The following is a 19,683-nucleotide window of genomic DNA, read 5'->3' as shown; positions in this document are numbered from 1 at the left end:
TATATTGCTCAAACATGCCATGGGCATATGTGGAATTACACCCCAAAATACATTCTGCTGCTTCTCCTGAGTACAGGGATACCACATGTGTGAGACTTTTTGGGAGCCTAGCCGCGTACGGGACCCCAAAAACCAATCACCACCTTCAGGCTTTCTAAGGGTGTAAATTTTTGATTTCACTCCTCACTACCTATCACAGTTTCGGAGGCCATGGAATGCCCAGATGGCACAAAACCCCCCCAAATGACCCCATTTTGGAAAGTAGACACCCCAAGCTATTTGCTGAGAGGTATGTTGAGTATTTTGCAGATCTTGCTTTTTGTCACAAAGATTTGAAAATTGAAAAAAGAAAAAAAAAAAAAATATATATATCTTTCTTCATTTTCAAAAATAAATGAGCGCTGTAAAATACTCACCATGCCTCTCAGCAAATAGCTTGGGGTGTCTACTTTCCAAAATGGGGTCATTTGGGGGGGTTGTGTGCCATCTGGGAATTCCATGGCCTCCGAAACTGTGATAGGCAGCGAGGAGTGAAATCAAAAATTTGCGCCCTTAGAAATCCTGAAGGCGGTGCTTGGTTTTCGGGGCCCCGTACGCGGCTAGGCTCCCGAAAAGTCCCACACATGTGGTATCCCCGTACTCAGGAGAAGCAGCAGAATGTATTTTGGGGTGCAATTCCACATATAACCATGGCATGTGTGAGCAATATATCATTTAGTGACAACTTTGTGCAAAAAAAAAAAAAAAAGTTTGTCATATTCCAGCAACTGGTGGCAAGATATAAAATATTCCATGAACTCAAAATGCCTCTCAGAAAATAGCTTGGGGTGTCTACTTTCCAAAATGGGGTCATTTGGGGGGGTTGTGTGCCATCTTGGCCTTTTATGGCCTTCAATACTGTGATAGGTAGTGATCGGTAGTGAGGAGTGAAATCAAAAATGTATGCCCTTAGAAATCCTGAAGGCGATGCTTGGTTTTCGGGGTCCCGTACGCGGCTAGACTCGCAAAAAGTCCCACACATGTGGTATCCCCGTACTCAGGAGAAGCAGCAGAATGTATTTTGGGGTGCAATTCCACATATAACCATGGCATGTGTGAGCAATATATCATTTAGTTACAACTTTTTGTAATTTCTTTTTTCTTTTTTTTTTTGTCATTATTCAATCACTTGGTACAAAAAAAAAAAATATTCAGTGGGCTCAATATGCCCCTCAGCAGATTCCTTGGGGTGTCTACTTTCCAAAATGGGGTCATTTGGGGGGATTTTGTGCTATTTGGGCATTTTATGGCCTTCAAAACTGTCTTAGGTAGTGAGAAGTGAAATCAAAAATTTGCGCCCTTAGAAATCCTGAAGGCGGTGCTTGATTTTCGGGGCCCCGTACGTGGTTGGGCTCCCAAAAAGTCTCACACATGTGGTATCCCCGTACTCAGGAGAAGCAGGAGAATGTATTTTGGGGTGCAATTCCACATATAACTATGGCATGTGTGAGCAATATATCATTTAGTGACAACTTTTTGTAATTTCTTTTATTTTTTTTGTCATTATTCAATCACTTGTTACAAAAAAAAAAAAAAATTCAATGGACTCAACATGCCTTTCAGCAGGTTCCTTGGGGTGTCTACTTTCCAAAATGGGGTCATTTGGGGGGGTTTTGTACTTCCCTGCTATTTTAGCACCTCAAGAATTGAGATAGGCAGTCATAAAATAAAAGCTGTGTAAATTCCAGAAAATGTACCCTAGTTTGTAGATGCTATAACTTTTGCGCAAACCAATAAATATACGCTTATTGGCATTTTTTTTACTAAAGACATGTGGCTGAATACATTTTGGCCAAAATGTATGACTAAAATTGAGTTTGTTCGATTTTTCTTATAACAAAAAGTAGAAAATATCATTTTTTCTCAAAATTTTCGCTCTTTTTCCGTTTATATCGCAAACATTAAAAATCGCAGAGGCAATCAAATACCATCAAAAGAAAGCTCTATTTGTGGGAAAAAAAGGACGCAAATTTTGTTTGGGTACAACATTGTATGGCCGCGCAATTACCAGTTAAAGCAGCGCAGTGGAAAATTGTAAAAACACCTCTGGTCTTAAGGCTGACAAATGGTCCGGTGGGAAAGTGGTTAAAGGTAAATGTTTTTTCACCTTAAATGCATTCTATGCATTAAGGTGAACATTTTTTTTGAGTATTAGCGGCCCCCCCGATTACTTACCTGACCCCTCGAAAGTCCCGCGCCGTGAACGAGCACTGTTACTGTACTAAAGACACTGGCTGGGAAGTGGTTAACCATCAAGGGCCTAAGGGTTACCTGTGTGCCTAGCCTGTATTTTACTGTACTATGCGTGCTGATTTTGCTCAGGGAAGTGATGGATTCTATTCCCTGATTTGCAGGGACACAACATGCATCCCTTCCCCAATCAAGACAGATCTACCTGGTTTACATAGGCAGAGCTCTATTCTGTGTCCCTGCTCGACGATCGGCTGTGCCGGCTGACATCCGGTGCCCGGCAACCACAGTTCAGCTTCTGCTGTGAGAAATCACAGCAGAAGCTGCACGCCCCCTTGGCAGAAGTGCAGAATCACACATTATATATATGTAGCGCCTGGCTACTTTTGTAGCAGGTGCCATTGTAAATTTAGAGGGGAGTCAGTGAGTTAGTTGACTCTGACCAGGTTAATTTGGCAAAATTTAAGGCCTCTGTTCCAGCCCTGGCTGTACTGGGCGCCTATGCTGCTGTCTGGGGACTTCAGTCACCCTAAGACGGTAGGTGGCGGCAGTGGAATCAGGGTCTGTGGATACTTCTCCTCGGCAGCCAATCAGGAGGGTTGATCGCCTCACTGTGCATGCTGGGGAGGGGTATTTAAGGTGCAGACACCATTGGGTGTGGTCGTCGCCGCCATGTGCCTTCTACCTGGGCAGTCATCCCACCACCCTGTGTGTGGCCCTCCTGGCCGGGGTGTGTGTGTGTGTGTGTGTGAGAGAGAGTGAGTGTTGCTTTGTTCCTGGCTCCGGTAGCATGTTGGTCCGGGGCATTTAATCTACCTTGTAGGCTCAGTAAGCAGACTGAGTCTACAAATTTACAAGTGATCCTGTGCTGTCCGTCCAAAGTGGAGGAAGCCGCTCGATGGAGAACCTGTCTGGGGGAGACCGAGCACGAGGCTGGTGTCGCAGGTAGGTTTGCCACCTCATCCCTTTAAAACAGAACACATATGAATTACACAGGTTCTGTGGCTAATTAAGGTGGTAATTAGACTCATTTGGTGCCTTACCTGCATTAAATTAGCCTCAGAACCTGTGTAATTCACATGTGTTCTGTTTTAAAGGGATGAGGTGGCAACCCTAGTCGCAGGAGAGGCCCATCTGCTCATCAAAGGACACTTTGCACCTAAGAGGCTGGACGATGGTCGCCTATCAATACCTGATGCAACTAAAGCTGTTTGAAGGAGATCCGGGTGCTGAATCCTGTTGAGAAGGATTCTGGACCAAGATTGTCTCCACCTTTAGGAGGGTCTGTGGCAGAGACTTTAACCTGAAGTTTCCGAGTGACACCCCGGCTTCTAGGCCGGTGAGAGAGGCCTATCCAGGTTCACTATACCCACTCTGGCTAGAGTGGTGAAGAAGGTTACCATTGAAAGCAGGACTGCTTCCGCACCAATTAACCCTGAATCCGCCATTTCTACTTCTTCTATCCTTCACCTACTCCTACTTTTATCGTTTTTACCCAGCTGGGTAATAAAAAGCACAGAAGAGATACCTGTCGTGTGGACATTGACTTTATTACAGCTCTCATCCAGTACCCTAGACGGCGAGAAGACAGAGGTAACGTGCCACCCAAATCAAACCAGCAGCTCGTTCGGGGGCAGTTCTACACACACACACACAAAATAAATATATATATATATATATATATATATACACATATACATACATACATACATACATACATACATTTCAGGTTTTTGTTATATGCATTCTAACAGGAGAGATTGCTCCTCAATTCCGGTTGTGTCACCAGAGCAGAAAGTGGTGATAAATCTCCCTGCAGGTAATAGAGGCAACAATAGAAACCCAAGAGAATTCAAAGTCTTCCCTCTCTATCCAAAACTGGAAAGAATATTTCAGATAGATATTCTCTTTTAGGTTTCAGCTTTTAAACTTGGTTACGGAGTTCAGCAGATTTGGGGAGAAAAAAAAAAAAGTACAAACGCCAGGGCCCTACTGCCAAATAATTTGTCTGCAGCTAGAAATGTGTTTGATTTGGAAGACTAAAATAAACCAGCTGAGAGACTGTTTTCATTGTGCTTGTGGAATATAACAAAAGATTAAAAGGTCTAGCTTGCGACACTTCACTGTTTGTGCAAAACTGTCATCAATACATATAGGATGGCAGGAAAGGTAAATATTTAGAACCTATTTACTCAGGGGGAAGAGGATCGGAATTTAACATCCAATTAACCACTTACGTGGTTCCAGACATAAGCCAGGTGGTTGGGCAGTTATTTGTGGCTTACTACTATTGTGACTTTCTCGAGAGACCTACCAAACCCAAGCGGTTAATCAGGCTTGTTACAAAGAGATCAACATATCATAACAAATAGAGACTGTGGAGAAAAGCAAACTAGTAGGATAATGTATTTTGGAATGGTGCACTCCAGAAAAATAAATATAATAGCTTCCATATACAATACAATGTATGTACAGAAGATGGAGTTTAAAGTGGACCTATACTGAGCAATCCCCACCCCAAACAATCCTCCCCTTTAACCACTTGAAGACCAGGCCTTGTTTACAGATTTAAATCAGTATTTTTTCTAGAAAATTACTTAGAACCACCAAACATATTTTTTAGCAAAGACCATAAAGAAAAAAATGGCAATCGTTGCAATTTTTTATGTCGCACGCTATTTTGTGCAGTGGTTTTTGAAGATTTTTTTTTTTTATGAAAAAACATTAACACACAAACAAAAAACGCACAATTTATATTTTTTATATTTTATGAAAGATACCAAACAACATGTCACGCTTTCAAATTGTACACGCTTGTGAAATGGTGACAAACTTAAAAACCTCCATAGGCAAAGTTTTAAATGCCTTTACAGGTTACCTTTTTAGGAGTTACAGGTGGTCTAGTGCTAGAATCATTGCTCTCACACCCATTTACAATATGCGTTTGCTTCTGCCCTCGGGTGTTGAGGGATGGGGGTGCTTTATTTTTTTCACACTGTCCCTTAAATTTTTTTTTTTTTTTTTAAGAACAAAAACAGTTGGGTAACTAGTAACTCCTTTTCTAAGAAGTCTCCAGGGCAGCATCCGAGAGATAGGCTCCTCCTTCATGCAACAGGAAACACATTAGTCCACCATTATAAATTTGTTAGTCTTACCGGTGTGTAGTATTAAAAGCACCAAAAGGAACTCAAAGTAAGCCAATGTGTCGACACCCCACAATACTTGGTACTATCGCTTTGGGTGGGAACTAGTGCTGCCCTGGAAGGCTTCTTAGAAAAGTTTACCAGGTACCTAACTCTGACTTCTCCAATCGTCTTCCAGGGCAGCATCCCAGAGGATGTATCAAGCAATACTTACTGGGGTGGGGATAAGGCCTGGTGCAACTTGCGACCAATGTCTGGTCCTGACTGGACAGCTGGTCGATGACCCCACTTGGAAGGGGGGGGGCAAGGTTTAGTGCCCGATGGGCAGGTGCATAAAGCTTGCCATACAGACGGGCTATCGCGTTTCTCAATGCCTGCTTCACCTTATTGACTCCTGCATGGAGGACAAATAACCTGGTAGTTCTTTTCCTGTCTTTCGTTCCCTCGAGATAAGCTATGAATATTTTTCTTATGTCTAGCTTGTTGTAGGTGTCTATTTTCTTGCTGTCCATTGACTTAGGAAGAGATGGCATAACCACATTCTGCATCCTGTGGGAGGTTGAAGAGACGTTTGGTAGAAAAATCTGGGTTTGGCGACAGTACTACTTTATCTGTCTGGATCAGGCAGTAGGGCTTCGTCATGTAAAAAAAAAAAAAGAAAAAAAGGAAAAAAAAAAAAAAAAAGCTTGAATTTCACTCACTCCCCTGGCCGATGCTAGGGCCACCAAGAGCACGGTTTTTAGTGTAAGATTTTTATCTGAGCAGTCCTCCAGTGGTTCTATGGGGAAGAGGGAAATCCTCTGAGCACCGTCTGACTATATTTAACAAGATCAGGAATCTCTTTGTGAGCGGTTCCTCTGCTAATCTGGTGTCCAAAAAGGAGGAGTGTGCTGTCACTTGTACCTTCAGCGTGCTCTGCGAGATGTTCTTGTCTGCTCCTGCAGAAAATCCAGAATCGCTGGGATGATTTCCCTGTCGGAATCCTGTTTGTTCCCGTACCAGGACACAAACTTCATTCTCACGTTCTCATAAATGACTCTAGTTACAGGTTTTCTGCTGGCTAGAATGGTGGCGATCACTCTATCCGACATTCCTTTCCTTTGCAGCCTCACCCTCCCAGTAACCAAGCTGAAAGATTCATGAGTTTGCGATTTGGGTGGTTGACTGGCCCTTGTGATAGGAGGTCCGGCTGGACTGGCAGTATCAGGTGTGGCTGGAGAAAGATTCTTCAAGTGACTAGACCATGCTCTCTGTGGCCAGTGGGATAGCATGAATATCACTGCTGCCCTTTCTTCCCTGATTTTTTGGCTCACTTTTGGTATTAGAGTGGTCGGAGGAAATGCATAAACTGCGCTTCCTCTACAGATTTTAATTCCCTCACATTCCAAGAGGCTTGAGGCAGCTTGGGGGGGGGGGGGGGGCAGATTCATACTCCTCTGTAGGGGTGAAATTTCAGGCAGAGACCTAGGCTTAGATTGCTGCCCCTGCTTAGCCCTCCCTGCAAGCCCCCCCCCCCCCGCTCAGTTCTCTGCTTTCACTGTTCGAGACACATAAAGGAGAGTCTGGGATCGGCAGAAGTGGTTTGAATGATTGCTGGCTATCAGAGTGAGATTTAAAACTGCAATAAAAGCTGTTTTTTTTTTTTATCTTTTGATGGGATATTCATTTGTACCCTCTTATTTTTGGCTGGATGTCGGCTCTTACTGCATATAAATTAGAGCTAAAATACCTTGCTGTTGAAATTGTTGCCCTGGGCTCCCCTTGCTGCCGAATTAGTAACACATTACCATAGGCAATAGGGTTGCAGGTCTATTAAGGAGCATAAACACACTGATGACATGCTCCTTATTTTTCGCCCTTGTCAGTAGCCTGTGAGTCCCTGCTCTGTTATAGCTGCTGGTTCCAGCATCCTGGCTTTGGCATTCTCCTTGTCGGATTGTCCACCTCCAAGGTCATTGATTGTAGCCAGTGTCTGGGTGGACACCAAACCTGATTTAGGCCAGCCAAGCCTGCAGTCTCATGATTGTGATAATGTGTGTAATACCCGATCAAGCTGCCGGTTTGTCTGCACTACTCTGCCATTTTGGATTTCCCTGTGTATGATCTCAGATTGGATATCGACTATTCTCTGAGCTCTGCCTGTCTGCCAACTACAAATACCGGTTTGCTCTGCTCAGTTGGCGCCTGCCCCGATGTGCTAGCCATTTTGTAGAAGTCTTTGGGTTAACCAAGAACCAGTAGGCCTGCTTGTCTAATGGGAAAGGGGGCTGTGATAGGTGAAAAGCACAGTAGCCAGCTACAGTGTCTGACCACCTGCGTTAGGGGCACGCGTGCCAACCCTTTTTGTAAGCGGCCTAATACATCTCCACAACTTAGAAAAGGAGCCTGGATAACAAAAAATAAAAGAGCCTACATTCAGGTAACTGATGTCACAAACCTAGAAAATTCAAACTGAGTAGACCATTAAAAAAAATGAATGAGTGGAGAAAACCTTCAGTGCAATCCACGTGTCAAAACCATGGGTATATGCAACTTGAATCCTATGCAATATTAACTTTTCCTATAAAGTTCAAGCCAAGTCTCACCCACAACTGTATCTCTTCCTTTGCTACCCATCATATTAGAATACTAATAGGATATAATGAAAAATTAAAGTGGTTGGGGCCACTATGCATGTGTGTTCACCAGTGTATTTCCAATATACAGACATTGATTTCTATTAGGATCTGTATGACGACACCTATTGGTCCTGGGTGGGGAAATACGACCAACTATATTGTTTTCACGCCATGCTTTGTTTGTATTATAATTGAAAAAAAAAAAAAAAAACCCTGTTGATCTTGCTAGAAATTCTAGCCTGTGCTCTCTGTCTGTTTTATTTCAAAGAGACCATTTAGCCCCTCCTAGTTTTTTAGGCCTACAAGTCAGTTAGTGCCCGTTTTGGAGATGAAGAAATTGGGAGTGGCCGAGTTCTTCAGCCACAAGAAACTGGGCAGGGCTGACATTTAGTTCACAAAAAGCCACGTGTTGTTAAAGGGGTGGTAAAGGTTAGTTTTTTATTTTCTAAATAGCTTCCTTTAAGTTAGTGCATTGTTGGTTCACTTACCTTTTCCTTCGATTTCCCTTCTAAATGTTTTTTTTCTTTGTCTGAATTTCTCACTTCCTGTCCCTCCTCAGTAAGCTGTTCTGGTTGACTAACCCCCAGCCAGAACGGCTCAGATGATGGGGGTAAGCTTAAAGCGGTAGTTCACCCTCCTTCACCCCATTATTCCATTACTTTCGGCATCGTAGCGCGAGCTACGGTATGCCGGTCTTAAATTTTTAATCCCCGTACTCACTGTGCTATTGTTGATTGAAGAATCCGACTCCCGCGGGGAATGGGCGTGCCTATGGAGAGGGAGGATGATTGACGGCCGGCTCTGGCACGTCACGCTCCCCGAAGACAGCCGGAGTAGGTCTCGGCTATTCACAGCGCCAGCGCACAGGCTATGCGCAGGCGCCGTGAATAGCCAAGCCTATTTCGGCTATTTCCGGAGAAGCGTGACGTGCCAGGGCCGGCCGTCAATCACCTTCTCTCACCATAGGAACGCCCATTCCCCGGATTCTTCAATCAACGATAGCACGGTGAGTACGGGGATTAAAAATTTAGGACCGGCATACCGTAGCTCGCGCTACGATGCCGAAAGTAATGGAATAAAAAAAAAAAAAATGTTTTTTTTTATTAACAGGGTGAACCCCCGCTTTAAGGAGGAGAAACAGGAAGTGAGAAATTCAGACAAAGAAAAAAAAACATTTAGAAGGGAAGAAATCGAAGGAAAAAGGTAAGTGAATCAACAATGCACTAGCTTAAGCATCCTGCCTATTGTTAAAAGACGGCCACAAGGTGGCTCTCAATTGCCGGGAGGACGTCTATAGACATCCTCGGCTCCTCCGGCCACTGAGATGCCGATGCACGTGCCTGGCGGCCGCGATGTCCGCCAGGCACCCACGATCGGCGGTTACACAGACAAGGACGTGGATCTGTGTGTGTAAACACACAGATCCACGTCCTGTCAGGGAGAGGAGACCAATGCTGTGTCTTTTGTACATGGGGACACAGATCGGTCACCTCCCCCAGTCAGTATCCTCCCCCCACAGTTAGAAACACTATGCAGGGTACACATTTAACCCCTTCCTCGCCCCCTAGTGTTAACCCCTTCCCTGCCAGTCACATTTATACAGTAATTAGTGCATATTTATAGCACTGATCGCTGCATAAATGTGAATGGTCCCAAAAATATGTTAAAAGTGTCCGATGTGTCCGCCATAATGTCGCAGTCCCATGCCATTACTGGTAAAAAAAAAAAGAATAATAATTCTGTCCCCTATTTTGTATGCGCTATAACTTTTGTGCAAACCAGTCGCTTATTGCGTTTTTTTTTTTTTTTTACCAAAAATATCGGCCTAAACAGAGAAAAAAATTATATTTTCTAAAAAAAAATGGGATATTTATTATAGCAAAAAATTGTGTTTTTTTTTTCAAAATTGTCGCTCTTTTTTTGTTTATAGCACAAAAAATAAAAACCGCAGAGGTGATCAAATACCACCAAAAGAAAGCTCTATTTGTGGGAAAAAAGGACATCAATTTTGTTTGGGAGCCACGTCGCGCAATTGTCAGTTAAAGCGACGCAGTGCCAGAAGCTGAAATTTCGCCTGGGCAGGAGGGGGGTATATGTGCCCAGTAAGCAAGTGGTTAAAAACAAACCTTTACAACCCCTTTAAGCCCATTACTAAGAGGGCATACATATACATATGCAGCCCCACCAGCGCCCATCATATGCAGCCCCACCAGCGCCCATCATATGCAGCCCCACCAGCGCCCATCATATGCAGCCCCACCAGCGCCCATCATATGCAGCTCCAGCAGCCCGCCAGTGCCAGTCATATTCAGCTTTACCAGGGCCAGCATCCGTGGCGATCTCCGTGTGTCACGGAGCTGGATTTGAATTGCCCGGGCCGCAGTAACAATGTCCCGCCTCCTGTAATCACGTCACGCTGATTACATTTCCCACCACTGGATCAGTTTGCCATCCATCACAGGTGGCGGGACACTTACTACAGCTGGGCAATTCAGGTCCATGAAACACGGAGATCGCCGCAAGGAGAAGAGGAGGTAGGGGGGCAGCCAGGGTGGACCACTCCCCCTTTTGGTATCGGCTGTTTTTTTTTATTCGGTCAAATGAAAGAAAAAAAAAAAAGTTTTCGGCTGAGAATTTTCGGCAGCCGAAATTTCGGTGCACCTCTAGTTAGCAAACCTATTTTTGTTTACTATTGCAGAGATGGGTCAATGCAGGAAAAAAAAATCCTTTAGCCAACATTAGTACACTTGCTATGATGACCACTGTTAATTTGCACAGCTTCAGCATCCAATTCACAGAAAAGTGCAAGATTAAAATAACCAGTGACAAACCTACTGTATTTGACAAGCTCACTGGTCTTTTTCTGCATATTTTGCCCAATTGATCTGTCCATCAGTGAATTTCTTCTAAATGACAACTACTACAGATGACACTTCAGACATACAAGTGGTTACCTGACAGACTTGGCTGTGTGTTTCCTACATTACTCATCATTTCAGGTGGTTAGAAAGAATAGACGTCTGATTTCCTAGTTTCTAACAGATGTTGCGCCACAGAGAGATAGCAGCAAAGTCTACGGAGACTGCAAGTAGAGCCCCCCCTCGCCCACTTCTTACTTCATCCTACAAATCCCAGTGACTTGCTTACATACATACATGCTACAATCTGATTGTACGAAAGCTTGCCTAAAAGGAATCAGCAGAATGGATTTAAAGGGAGTAAAAACAAACAGAAATCATTTTGTAAAAGTAGCACAAACTATAATAATAGCCAAGCAAAAAATTCATACAATCCATATTAAGGATTGTTATTTTATTTTACAGTTTGACCCAGAGGGCAGCATTTTCTAAGGTATCCAAATGTTAGGCAACAGGAGCAAAGCAGCAAAAGAAGCCCCCTTGGTGGCCTTTGTTGGGGAATTGGACGTCAACATTGATTGAAAATAATGGCCTACCATAAGCATGGAAATTCTAATCTCAATCATTTTTATAACGAAGAAAATCCTACTTGCCTAAATTTTAACAGGTTTACCCTTGCTGAGTCTGACAGATATACGAGGTCCAAGCAAATGTCAGTACCTGTATCCTACAAGGGACAGCAAATTGTCCCGTTATGAGCTGCACACACATGCCAATGAACTCTCCAATGATCAAGCCTTCCATTTTATCTCAGAGTAGATTACTGAATCAGAAAGTTGTTTCATCTGCAAAAAAATCCAGTCCCATGCATAGTACGAAGATGGCTGGTCATATGATGACCGTATCTGTCAGTGAATGCAACCATCATACATCCACTACTATAGATCCTGCCTGGACTACCCTCTGCTACGCAGTGCAGCACAGAATAATCAAGGCAAGGAGATATACAAGACACCAAATTTGGCCAGAGTAACAGCTGCCAATCAATGCTGAATGCAGCGACACAGGGCATCCAATCAAATTCCCCTCTTTAGTAATAACAGTTCTATTTTAATGTTAGCTATGACTTGTTAAACAGAAAAGATTGTAGGAATCAGAGCAGACACATGATGTGAAGGATTCAATACTGAAGGAAGGCGCAATAGGAACATTTATTTGCACAACAATGTACTTACTGTATGAGGTATATATGGTAATCCATAGAACTTTTCCTGGGTTTCCCCTAAAATGTCTGTTGTTGAGCTTTTCAGGGGGTGCTCTCCGTGATACATTTGATCCAACATGGAATAAAAAACCTAGAGAAGAAAATTTACTTTAAAAGAACTGCTTCCCGTATTTTAGTAAATTTTTCACAACCTTCCCACTGTGTGAACATTACTGTGTGGACCATCCACTATTATGACTCTAAAGAGGACCTATACTGCATAAGCAAGTGAAGGGTAAAACACTAATGATTGGTATGGTCTGTCGGCTTCCTGCTTCTGCTCCCCCCCCCATTACTGACTTGTACCAACATATCACACTGTGTCTTGTCAAAGAATGTGGCCATCTTGGAGGGGTAGAGGAGTAGGACTTGGTTTCATTATATGAGATCTACCTCCCTGATGATTGGTGGATCAATATTCAAGCAGCAGAAGGGCAGTTGGAGCAATAATCTACAGAATAAATGAAGTAGGAGCAGGGAAATCCTTGCACTGCGGCCTCACTAGGTACAGCTTTCTCTCCAGCAAGAAGAGTACATATAGTACCGTAGATCTTACCAAATTTAGCTCCAAATCTCACAGTAACTAGAAAAAAATTATAACAATAAAATGATAAATACACGTACATGAGAGCAGCCCTGTTTTTTTTCACCGATTCTACCGTTCATTCAGAGCTGAATGACAACAGAATAGTTTAAAGCAAGCCATACACATACACGCTAAAATAGAGAAAATGTTATTTCCCAGCTATGATGAAAATCTGAACAATTATTGCATCTAATGGGTTGAAGTCACTGTTCAGGTGTGAATATTTCACTTTGCTCCTATTTTTCCATCAACTTTTGTGAAGTCAGGTAGAGCCAAAAGGGCCACCTACATTTGACTTGACCAAGTTTGAGCTGTGTATGGTCAGCTTAAAGTATAACTAAAGGCAAATCTTTTATTTTAGTTTTAGATGGAGAGGAATTAGAACGCCTCAGTTATTATGAATGTCTGTGCCCCTGTTAAGGAGAGTCACCCTCTCCATTTGTCCTGTTTACTATTACCATCGAAAGTGAAAGTAAAAGAAAATTCCAATATTTGGGTTGTCCACAAAAAAGTAATAGAGGGTACATTTTACAATGGGGACACTAGTTCTGATGACCTGGTGGTCCCTAAGAAATCCATTGTATGTGTAGGGATTTCCTCTCACTTCCTGTTTTGGCTATGAGACAGGAAGCAAAGGTAAACCTTCCCAATGGGGCAAAAATAAAGAATAAACCTTACGGGGAGAAGCTGACCCTGAGCCTTTTAGGTTGGGCTTTTCCTACGTTTCACAGGAGTGCAATTAGTTTTGCACTCCTGTGACCCATTCTCCGCTGAGAGCGGTCTAAAATCCGCTCTCCGCTGGCGTCACTGGAATCAGTCCAGGCACCATGTCATCCCGATTTAGGAAGTCTGGATCCACCAGTTGCCTGGACTGATGGCCATCTCAGCAAGATGTTCGCTCTCCGCCCCTCCACAGTGCTCAGCGCTCCAATGAGCCTGGAGGTGCTGAGCAGGAGAGAAGCTGACTGACAGGCAACATCTCTCTGCTCGGAAAGGTGAGAGAACTGAGCCATTGGCGATGTTCGGTGGCTTGACTCTCAGTGAAGAGGCGGCAGGGGATGCTGCATCCACCTAGGTAAGTAGGACTAGCCAAAAAGAAACAAAAAACAAACATACTTTTAACAGCCTATTACATACTGCAGCTGCTTACTTAATACGGTCAGGTCCATAAATATTGGGACATCGACACAATTCTAATCTTTTTGGCTCGATACAGCACCACAATGGATTTGAAATGAAACAAGATGTGCTTTAACTTCAGACTTTCAGCTTTAATTTGAGGGTGTTTACATCCAAATCAGGTGAACGGTGTAGAAATTACAACAGTTTGTATATGTGCCTCCCACTTTTTAAGGGACCAAAATTAATGGGACAATTGGCTGCTCAGTTGTTCCATGGCCAGGTGTGTGTTATTCCCTCATTATCCCATTTACAAGGAGCAGATAAAAGATCCAGCATTAATTTCAAGTGTGCTACTTGCATTTGGAATATGTTGCTGTCAACTCTCAATATGAGATACAAAGAGCTGTCACTATCAGTGAAGCAAGCCATCATTAGGCTGAAAAAAACAACACAAACTCATCAGGGAGATAGCAAAAACATTAGGTGTGGCCAAATCAACGGTTTGGAACATCCTTAAAAAGAAAGAACGCACCGGTGAGCTCAGCAACACCAAAAGACCCGGAAGACCAAGAAATAAAAACGGTGGTGGATGAACTAAGAATTCTTTCCCTGGTGAAGAAAACACCCTTCAAAACAGTTGGCCAGATCAAGAACACTCTCCAGGAGGTAGGTGTATGTGTGTCAAAGTCAACAATCAAGAGAAGGCTTCACCAGAGTGAATACAGAGGGTTCACCACAAGATGTAAACCATTGGCGAGCCTCAAAAACAGGAAGGACAGATTAGAGTTTGCCAAACATCTAAAAAAAAAAACTTCACAGTTCTGGAACAACATCCTATGGAAAGATGAGGCCAAGATCAACTTGTACCAGAGTGATGGGAAGAGAAGAGTATGGAGAAGGAAAGGAACATGGTGTGGGCATGTATGGCTGCCAATAGAACTGGTTCTCTTGTATTTATTGATGATCTGACTGCTGACAAAAGCAGCAGGATGAATTCTGAAGTGTTTCGGGCAATATTATCTGCTCATATTCAGCCAAATGCTTCAGAACTCATTGGACAGTGCTTCACAGTGCAGATGGACAATGACTGGAAGCATACTGCGAAAGCAACCAAAGAGATTTTTAAGGGAAAGAAGTGGATTGTTATGCAATGGCCAAGTCAATCACCTGACCTGAAAATGCCCCAAGAACAAGCAGGAACTGAAGACAGTTGCAGTAGAGGCCCGGCAGAGCATCACCAGGGATGAAACCCAGCGTCTGGTGATGTCTATGCATTCAGACTTCAGGCTGTAATTGACTGCAAAGGATTTGCAACCAAGTACCGTATTTTCCGGCGTATAAGACGACTGGGCGTATAAGACGACCCCCTAATTTTCCAGGAAAAATTTTGGTTTTGGGATATACTCACTGTATAAGACTACCCCCTTCTTACTAGTCTTTCTGGAAGCTGAGGGGTAGCCAGAACCGCTGACAGAAACAGGCTTTTTCAAATCTCACTGTGCCATTACATTACATGCCCCCACTGTGCCATCACTTGCCCCCTCTCTGTGCCATCACTTGCCCCCTCTCTGTGCCATCACTTGCCCCCTCTCTGTGCCATCACTTGCCCCCTCTCTGTGCCATCACTTGCCCCCTCTCTGTGCCATCACTCACTTTTTTTCTGGATAGACTTCAGGCGGTGCGGTGCGGTGACAGTCTCCGTGCTGCGAGCGTCAATGATTTAAAAGACGCGCCTTCTCCTCAGACTGTCCTGTGTTAGACGGAACACAACATTTCCCCAGCAGCGCTTCTGTTCTGAGTTCCGCCTATCACGGACGTCTTCTCATCTCGTCCGAGGATGAGAAGGCATCTGTGATAGGAGGAACACAGAACAGAGGCGCTCCTGGGAAGATTTGTTTTCCACCTATCACAGAACACACTGAGGAGAAGGAGCGTCTTTTAAATCATTGACACTCTCGCAGCACGGAGACCGTACCCGGCGTATAAGACGACCCCCGACTTTGAAAGCATTTTTTTGCATCCAGAAAGTCGTCTTATACGCCGGAAAATACGGTATTAAAAAGTGAAAGTTTGAATTATGATTGTTAAATCGGTCTCATTACTTTTGGTCCCTGTTGTAATTCTTACACTGTTCACCTGATTTGGATGTAAATACCGTCAAATTAAAGCTGAAAGTCTGCAGTTAAAGCACATCTTTTTTGTTTTATTTCAAATCCATTGTGGTGGTGTATAGAGCCAAAAAGATTAGAATTGTGTCCATGTCCCAATATTTATGGACCTGACTGTATTAGGACACTTACCTGTCCTGGAATCCAGCGATTCATTTTTTGTTACAGGATGGATAGGTAGCTGCAGTTCCTCTATGGTCAGCTTTAACTACAGTGTGAAATGTTCACTGGTTTTAAAAGGTTAAATTAACTGATTATCCATACCTGAAGCTGCATGTCCGAAGCGGCACCAACCTTTTTAGATTCACATAGACGAGATACCATTGGTTTGGATAATGGCTACAACATAATAAAAAAAAATATGACTACTTTAATAAAAAGGTAAAGTTGCAAATCCAAGAATGTACAAATGAATCTTCAATTACAACCAGACAACTACCACTAAGCAATTTAAACTTTCCAAACTGTGATTTATGGGGACTGGTAGCTCGCATAACTCATATTACATGCATAGTACCCTGCTGGCAAAATCTGGTATTACAGTGAGTGGCTCCAAGACTTTGCTAAATAGTCTAAGGGAAAAACAGACCCAAGAGGTGAGAGCACTTGGGAGCTGCAAAATCATGATTGAAGAAGTCTTCAGAGTGGCTTTACTTTTTGTAAGTACTCAACTAACATAACTGATTTGCCAGACACAAACTTCCTAAAGTAAACAGCTGAATTTACCACAACGGTTCCATAAAAAAAAATACACTAGAAATCGAACTAGCAGGTACAAAATGGCCCTATGCCTGGTGCAGCGAGTAATGGGGGTAGGAGGGACACTACCAAAATAGGGTGAACATTTTTAGCATTTACATTTTTTTTTAAAGCTCACAGTCGGCTGATGTTACAGAGCTGCGCACCGCTGAAAGATTGAGCCAGCTGCTCCAGCCCCCTCCCTAGCCCAATGCTCCAGTGAGTGCTGGAGGGGTAGAGCAGAGAGCCAGTGACTGACAGTCACAGCTCTCTGATCCAGGAAGACCGAGAACTGAGCGATCCGCGGTCATGTGATCGCTCATCAATCAGTTCTCAGGCTTAGCGTCAGCAGGGGAAAGCTGCAGCAGGGACGCAAGTATGAATATTTATTTTTTTGTATTCCCAGACATATCCTTTAAATAGTACAATTCTGTTTTATTTTCTTATAAATACAAAGACGTGTATGAAAGGATACATCATTAATGGGTGCCAAGGCCTGCTTTAAATCCAAATACAGCTGTTTTTATTATAGAGCCAAAAAGCGGGGAAGGGAGTTCATTGAGACATTGAGGATTATATGTGAAAACCACAACTAATCCAACTAAAGCTGGTTAGGGCAATTATATTCGACCGTCTATGGGTAAAACAATCGTCTTTCTTTTCCAGTCAATATTCCTAGTCTATTACCTGTCCAGTCTGGTAATGTCGTGCAAACTGGTTTACCACCCGATAATCACTAGCAAAGAACTCCATAAGTATAGAAGGTACTTCAGCAAAATCTGTAGCACATCTGGTACCTAAAAAACAGATGGGGTACAAAAAGTTATAGTAATTCACAAAGAAAGCCACTATTCTGTAAACAAAGTACTTTGTATGCTGTACACATGCATTCAACCGATGTAGCATGAACCAGTGACATTTTACAAACACAATATGAGAGGTGAAGCAGCCAATGCCAGCTCAAGAGGTGAACCAGCCCTATTACTGGTTGTTAAAAGTATCTAAATCCAAATATGTTGTATACTGCAGTCCAGGGACCTCGCCTGTGGAATGCACTACCAACCACCATCCGACTGGAGTCAGACCACTTGGCCTTCACTAGAAAGATTAAAACCCATCTCTTCTGAGGTCAAGGGGTTCCTTACCCATGAAATGGATACAGCGCCCAGAGGCGATTCAGTTTGCATGTGTTGCGCTTTACAAGTCTCTCTACTAGTGCTTGTTGTTACGGCTGCATTCGTTTTTTAATGTACCTTTTGCTTTATTTTTACCTGGTAATTCTGCAAATAACACCTTTCATCCACGAGTGGCTCTCCTCTACTGTATTTATAGAATTTATAGAAAGAGTCATGGTGGTCACCCTAGGCTGCTCTACTGATATGGACTCCAAACATCTCTTCATTTGCATTACATGGGGAGTAGGGCAATTGGTAGTGTACAGAAGATAGCCAGGTAGGAAGATATTCTGTGCAGATCACAGTGACAATGACACTGATGGCACGATCAAAAAAATAAATAAGAACGTATGCAGTCACCACATCAAAGGTACAATATATTAGATTTTGTTTTTTGGGTTCAGTTATCCTTTAAGGAATTGCTGTTTTGGTCCTTCTTAAGCCGCGTACACACGACCGTTTTTCATGACGAGAATAGTGCCATTTTTTAAATTGGTCGTTAAAAACTGTCATGTGTAGGCTCCAGAGCATTTTTCTCGATGAGAAAATTGGCCATTAAAAATTTTGAATATGCTCTATTTTTTCACGTTGTGAAAAATGGTCGTGTGTACGCTTTAAGTCAAATATTTTAGTCAAACTTTGACCAAGCAGGTTGTAGTAAATGAAAATTACTTGTGTCTTTAATTACTCAAGTCAGGGACTTAATAATAACTCAAAGCCAAAGCTTCATCATGATAGCCAGGGAAATAACATTCTCAAAAGGTGAGGTTAGCAATAGCAGTCTGCATAATCATCTTAAGGAAAGTGTACTTTATAACTTAACCTAACCCTTGGGGGGAGGGGAAGCACTAAACTGGACAACCTCCGCCTTTACACCAAGGACTCTTGTACACGGGCCGTCTGACTCTATTCAGTGCAATGCCTGTTGTATTTCCTCCACCCAGGCAGCCCTGATGCAATGAACAGTCGGTCATTAACACGTATGGCCGTGCATTGCTGTACTCGTGTATACACCAGTGTTATCATAAACATGAGTACAGCATATGAGCGTCTGCAAAGAATAGAATATAATTTGTTACAAATACCCGATGCTGTACTCACGATAGCATAGGAGTACTGCAGCGCACAGCCATTCATTTGAAGTTGCTGTAATTCTGCTGTGATCTCCACACTTCCTGCTTGTCTGGCTCCCTTATGAAAAATCTCATGGCAGATTTTCACTGTGGTCCAAGCTGTGTGTCTAAAACTCCTCAGAACCAATCAGATTCATTTTAAAAACAAAACACTGCCCTGGATTTGTTTGTTTTTGTTCTGTGGGTCGCTTTACTTCACAGAAACATGAAACCAGTTTAAAACCGAAAGTGAAACTACAGGCACATTATATGATTGCATTTATCTATTTTTAATCATTTTTAAAAGGAATCAGTTAATTTTTATGTCTCTATACCCTGTAAACAGTAATTTCAGCAAAAAGAAAATGTTTCCTTTAGTGACCCTTTATGTTATTACAAAAAAAGGAAAGCCTGGAAGCCGATAGGTTTCTAAGCAGACCTGCACCAAATTTCATACTCTCCAGTTTTAGTACATCAGCCCCTCTACTGTGATCATACAAACGTTTAAGGAAACCCACATGACCTAAAGAATAAACGTATCTCTGAATGGCAAATTTACCTAAAGTGTGAATCAGTGTGGCTTACACAAAGAACCAGGATGATGTATAGGGAAGAGGTGGGAGAAGGTATTTTCTTTGTAAAGAGCCATTGAGAGCGATTTTATTCTTGG

At 42.9% G+C, this 19,683-nt stretch overlaps 1 protein-coding gene across 1 annotated transcript in view; it reads right to left on the bottom strand.

Moving 5' to 3' along the window:
• Positions 1-19,683, bottom strand: part of LOC120929225 (mitochondrial intermediate peptidase) — a 157,184-nt gene that overhangs the window by 64,881 nt on the left and 72,620 nt on the right. The window contains exons 14-16 of the mRNA XM_040340515.1: positions 17,414-17,523; positions 16,253-16,327; positions 12,084-12,203 (exon numbers count right to left, since the gene is read on the bottom strand). Of these exons, the coding sequence (XP_040196449.1) occupies positions 12,084-12,203; positions 16,253-16,327; positions 17,414-17,523 (305 nt within the window). The remainder of the gene's footprint in view (positions 1-12,083; positions 12,204-16,252; positions 16,328-17,413; positions 17,524-19,683) is intronic.

Source organism: Rana temporaria, chromosome 2 (assembly GCF_905171775.1).
Source record: "Rana temporaria chromosome 2, aRanTem1.1, whole genome shotgun sequence".
Classification (NCBI taxonomy): Eukaryota; Metazoa; Chordata; class Amphibia; order Anura; family Ranidae; genus Rana; species Rana temporaria.
This window is presented reverse-complemented; position numbering and strand designations above follow the sequence as displayed.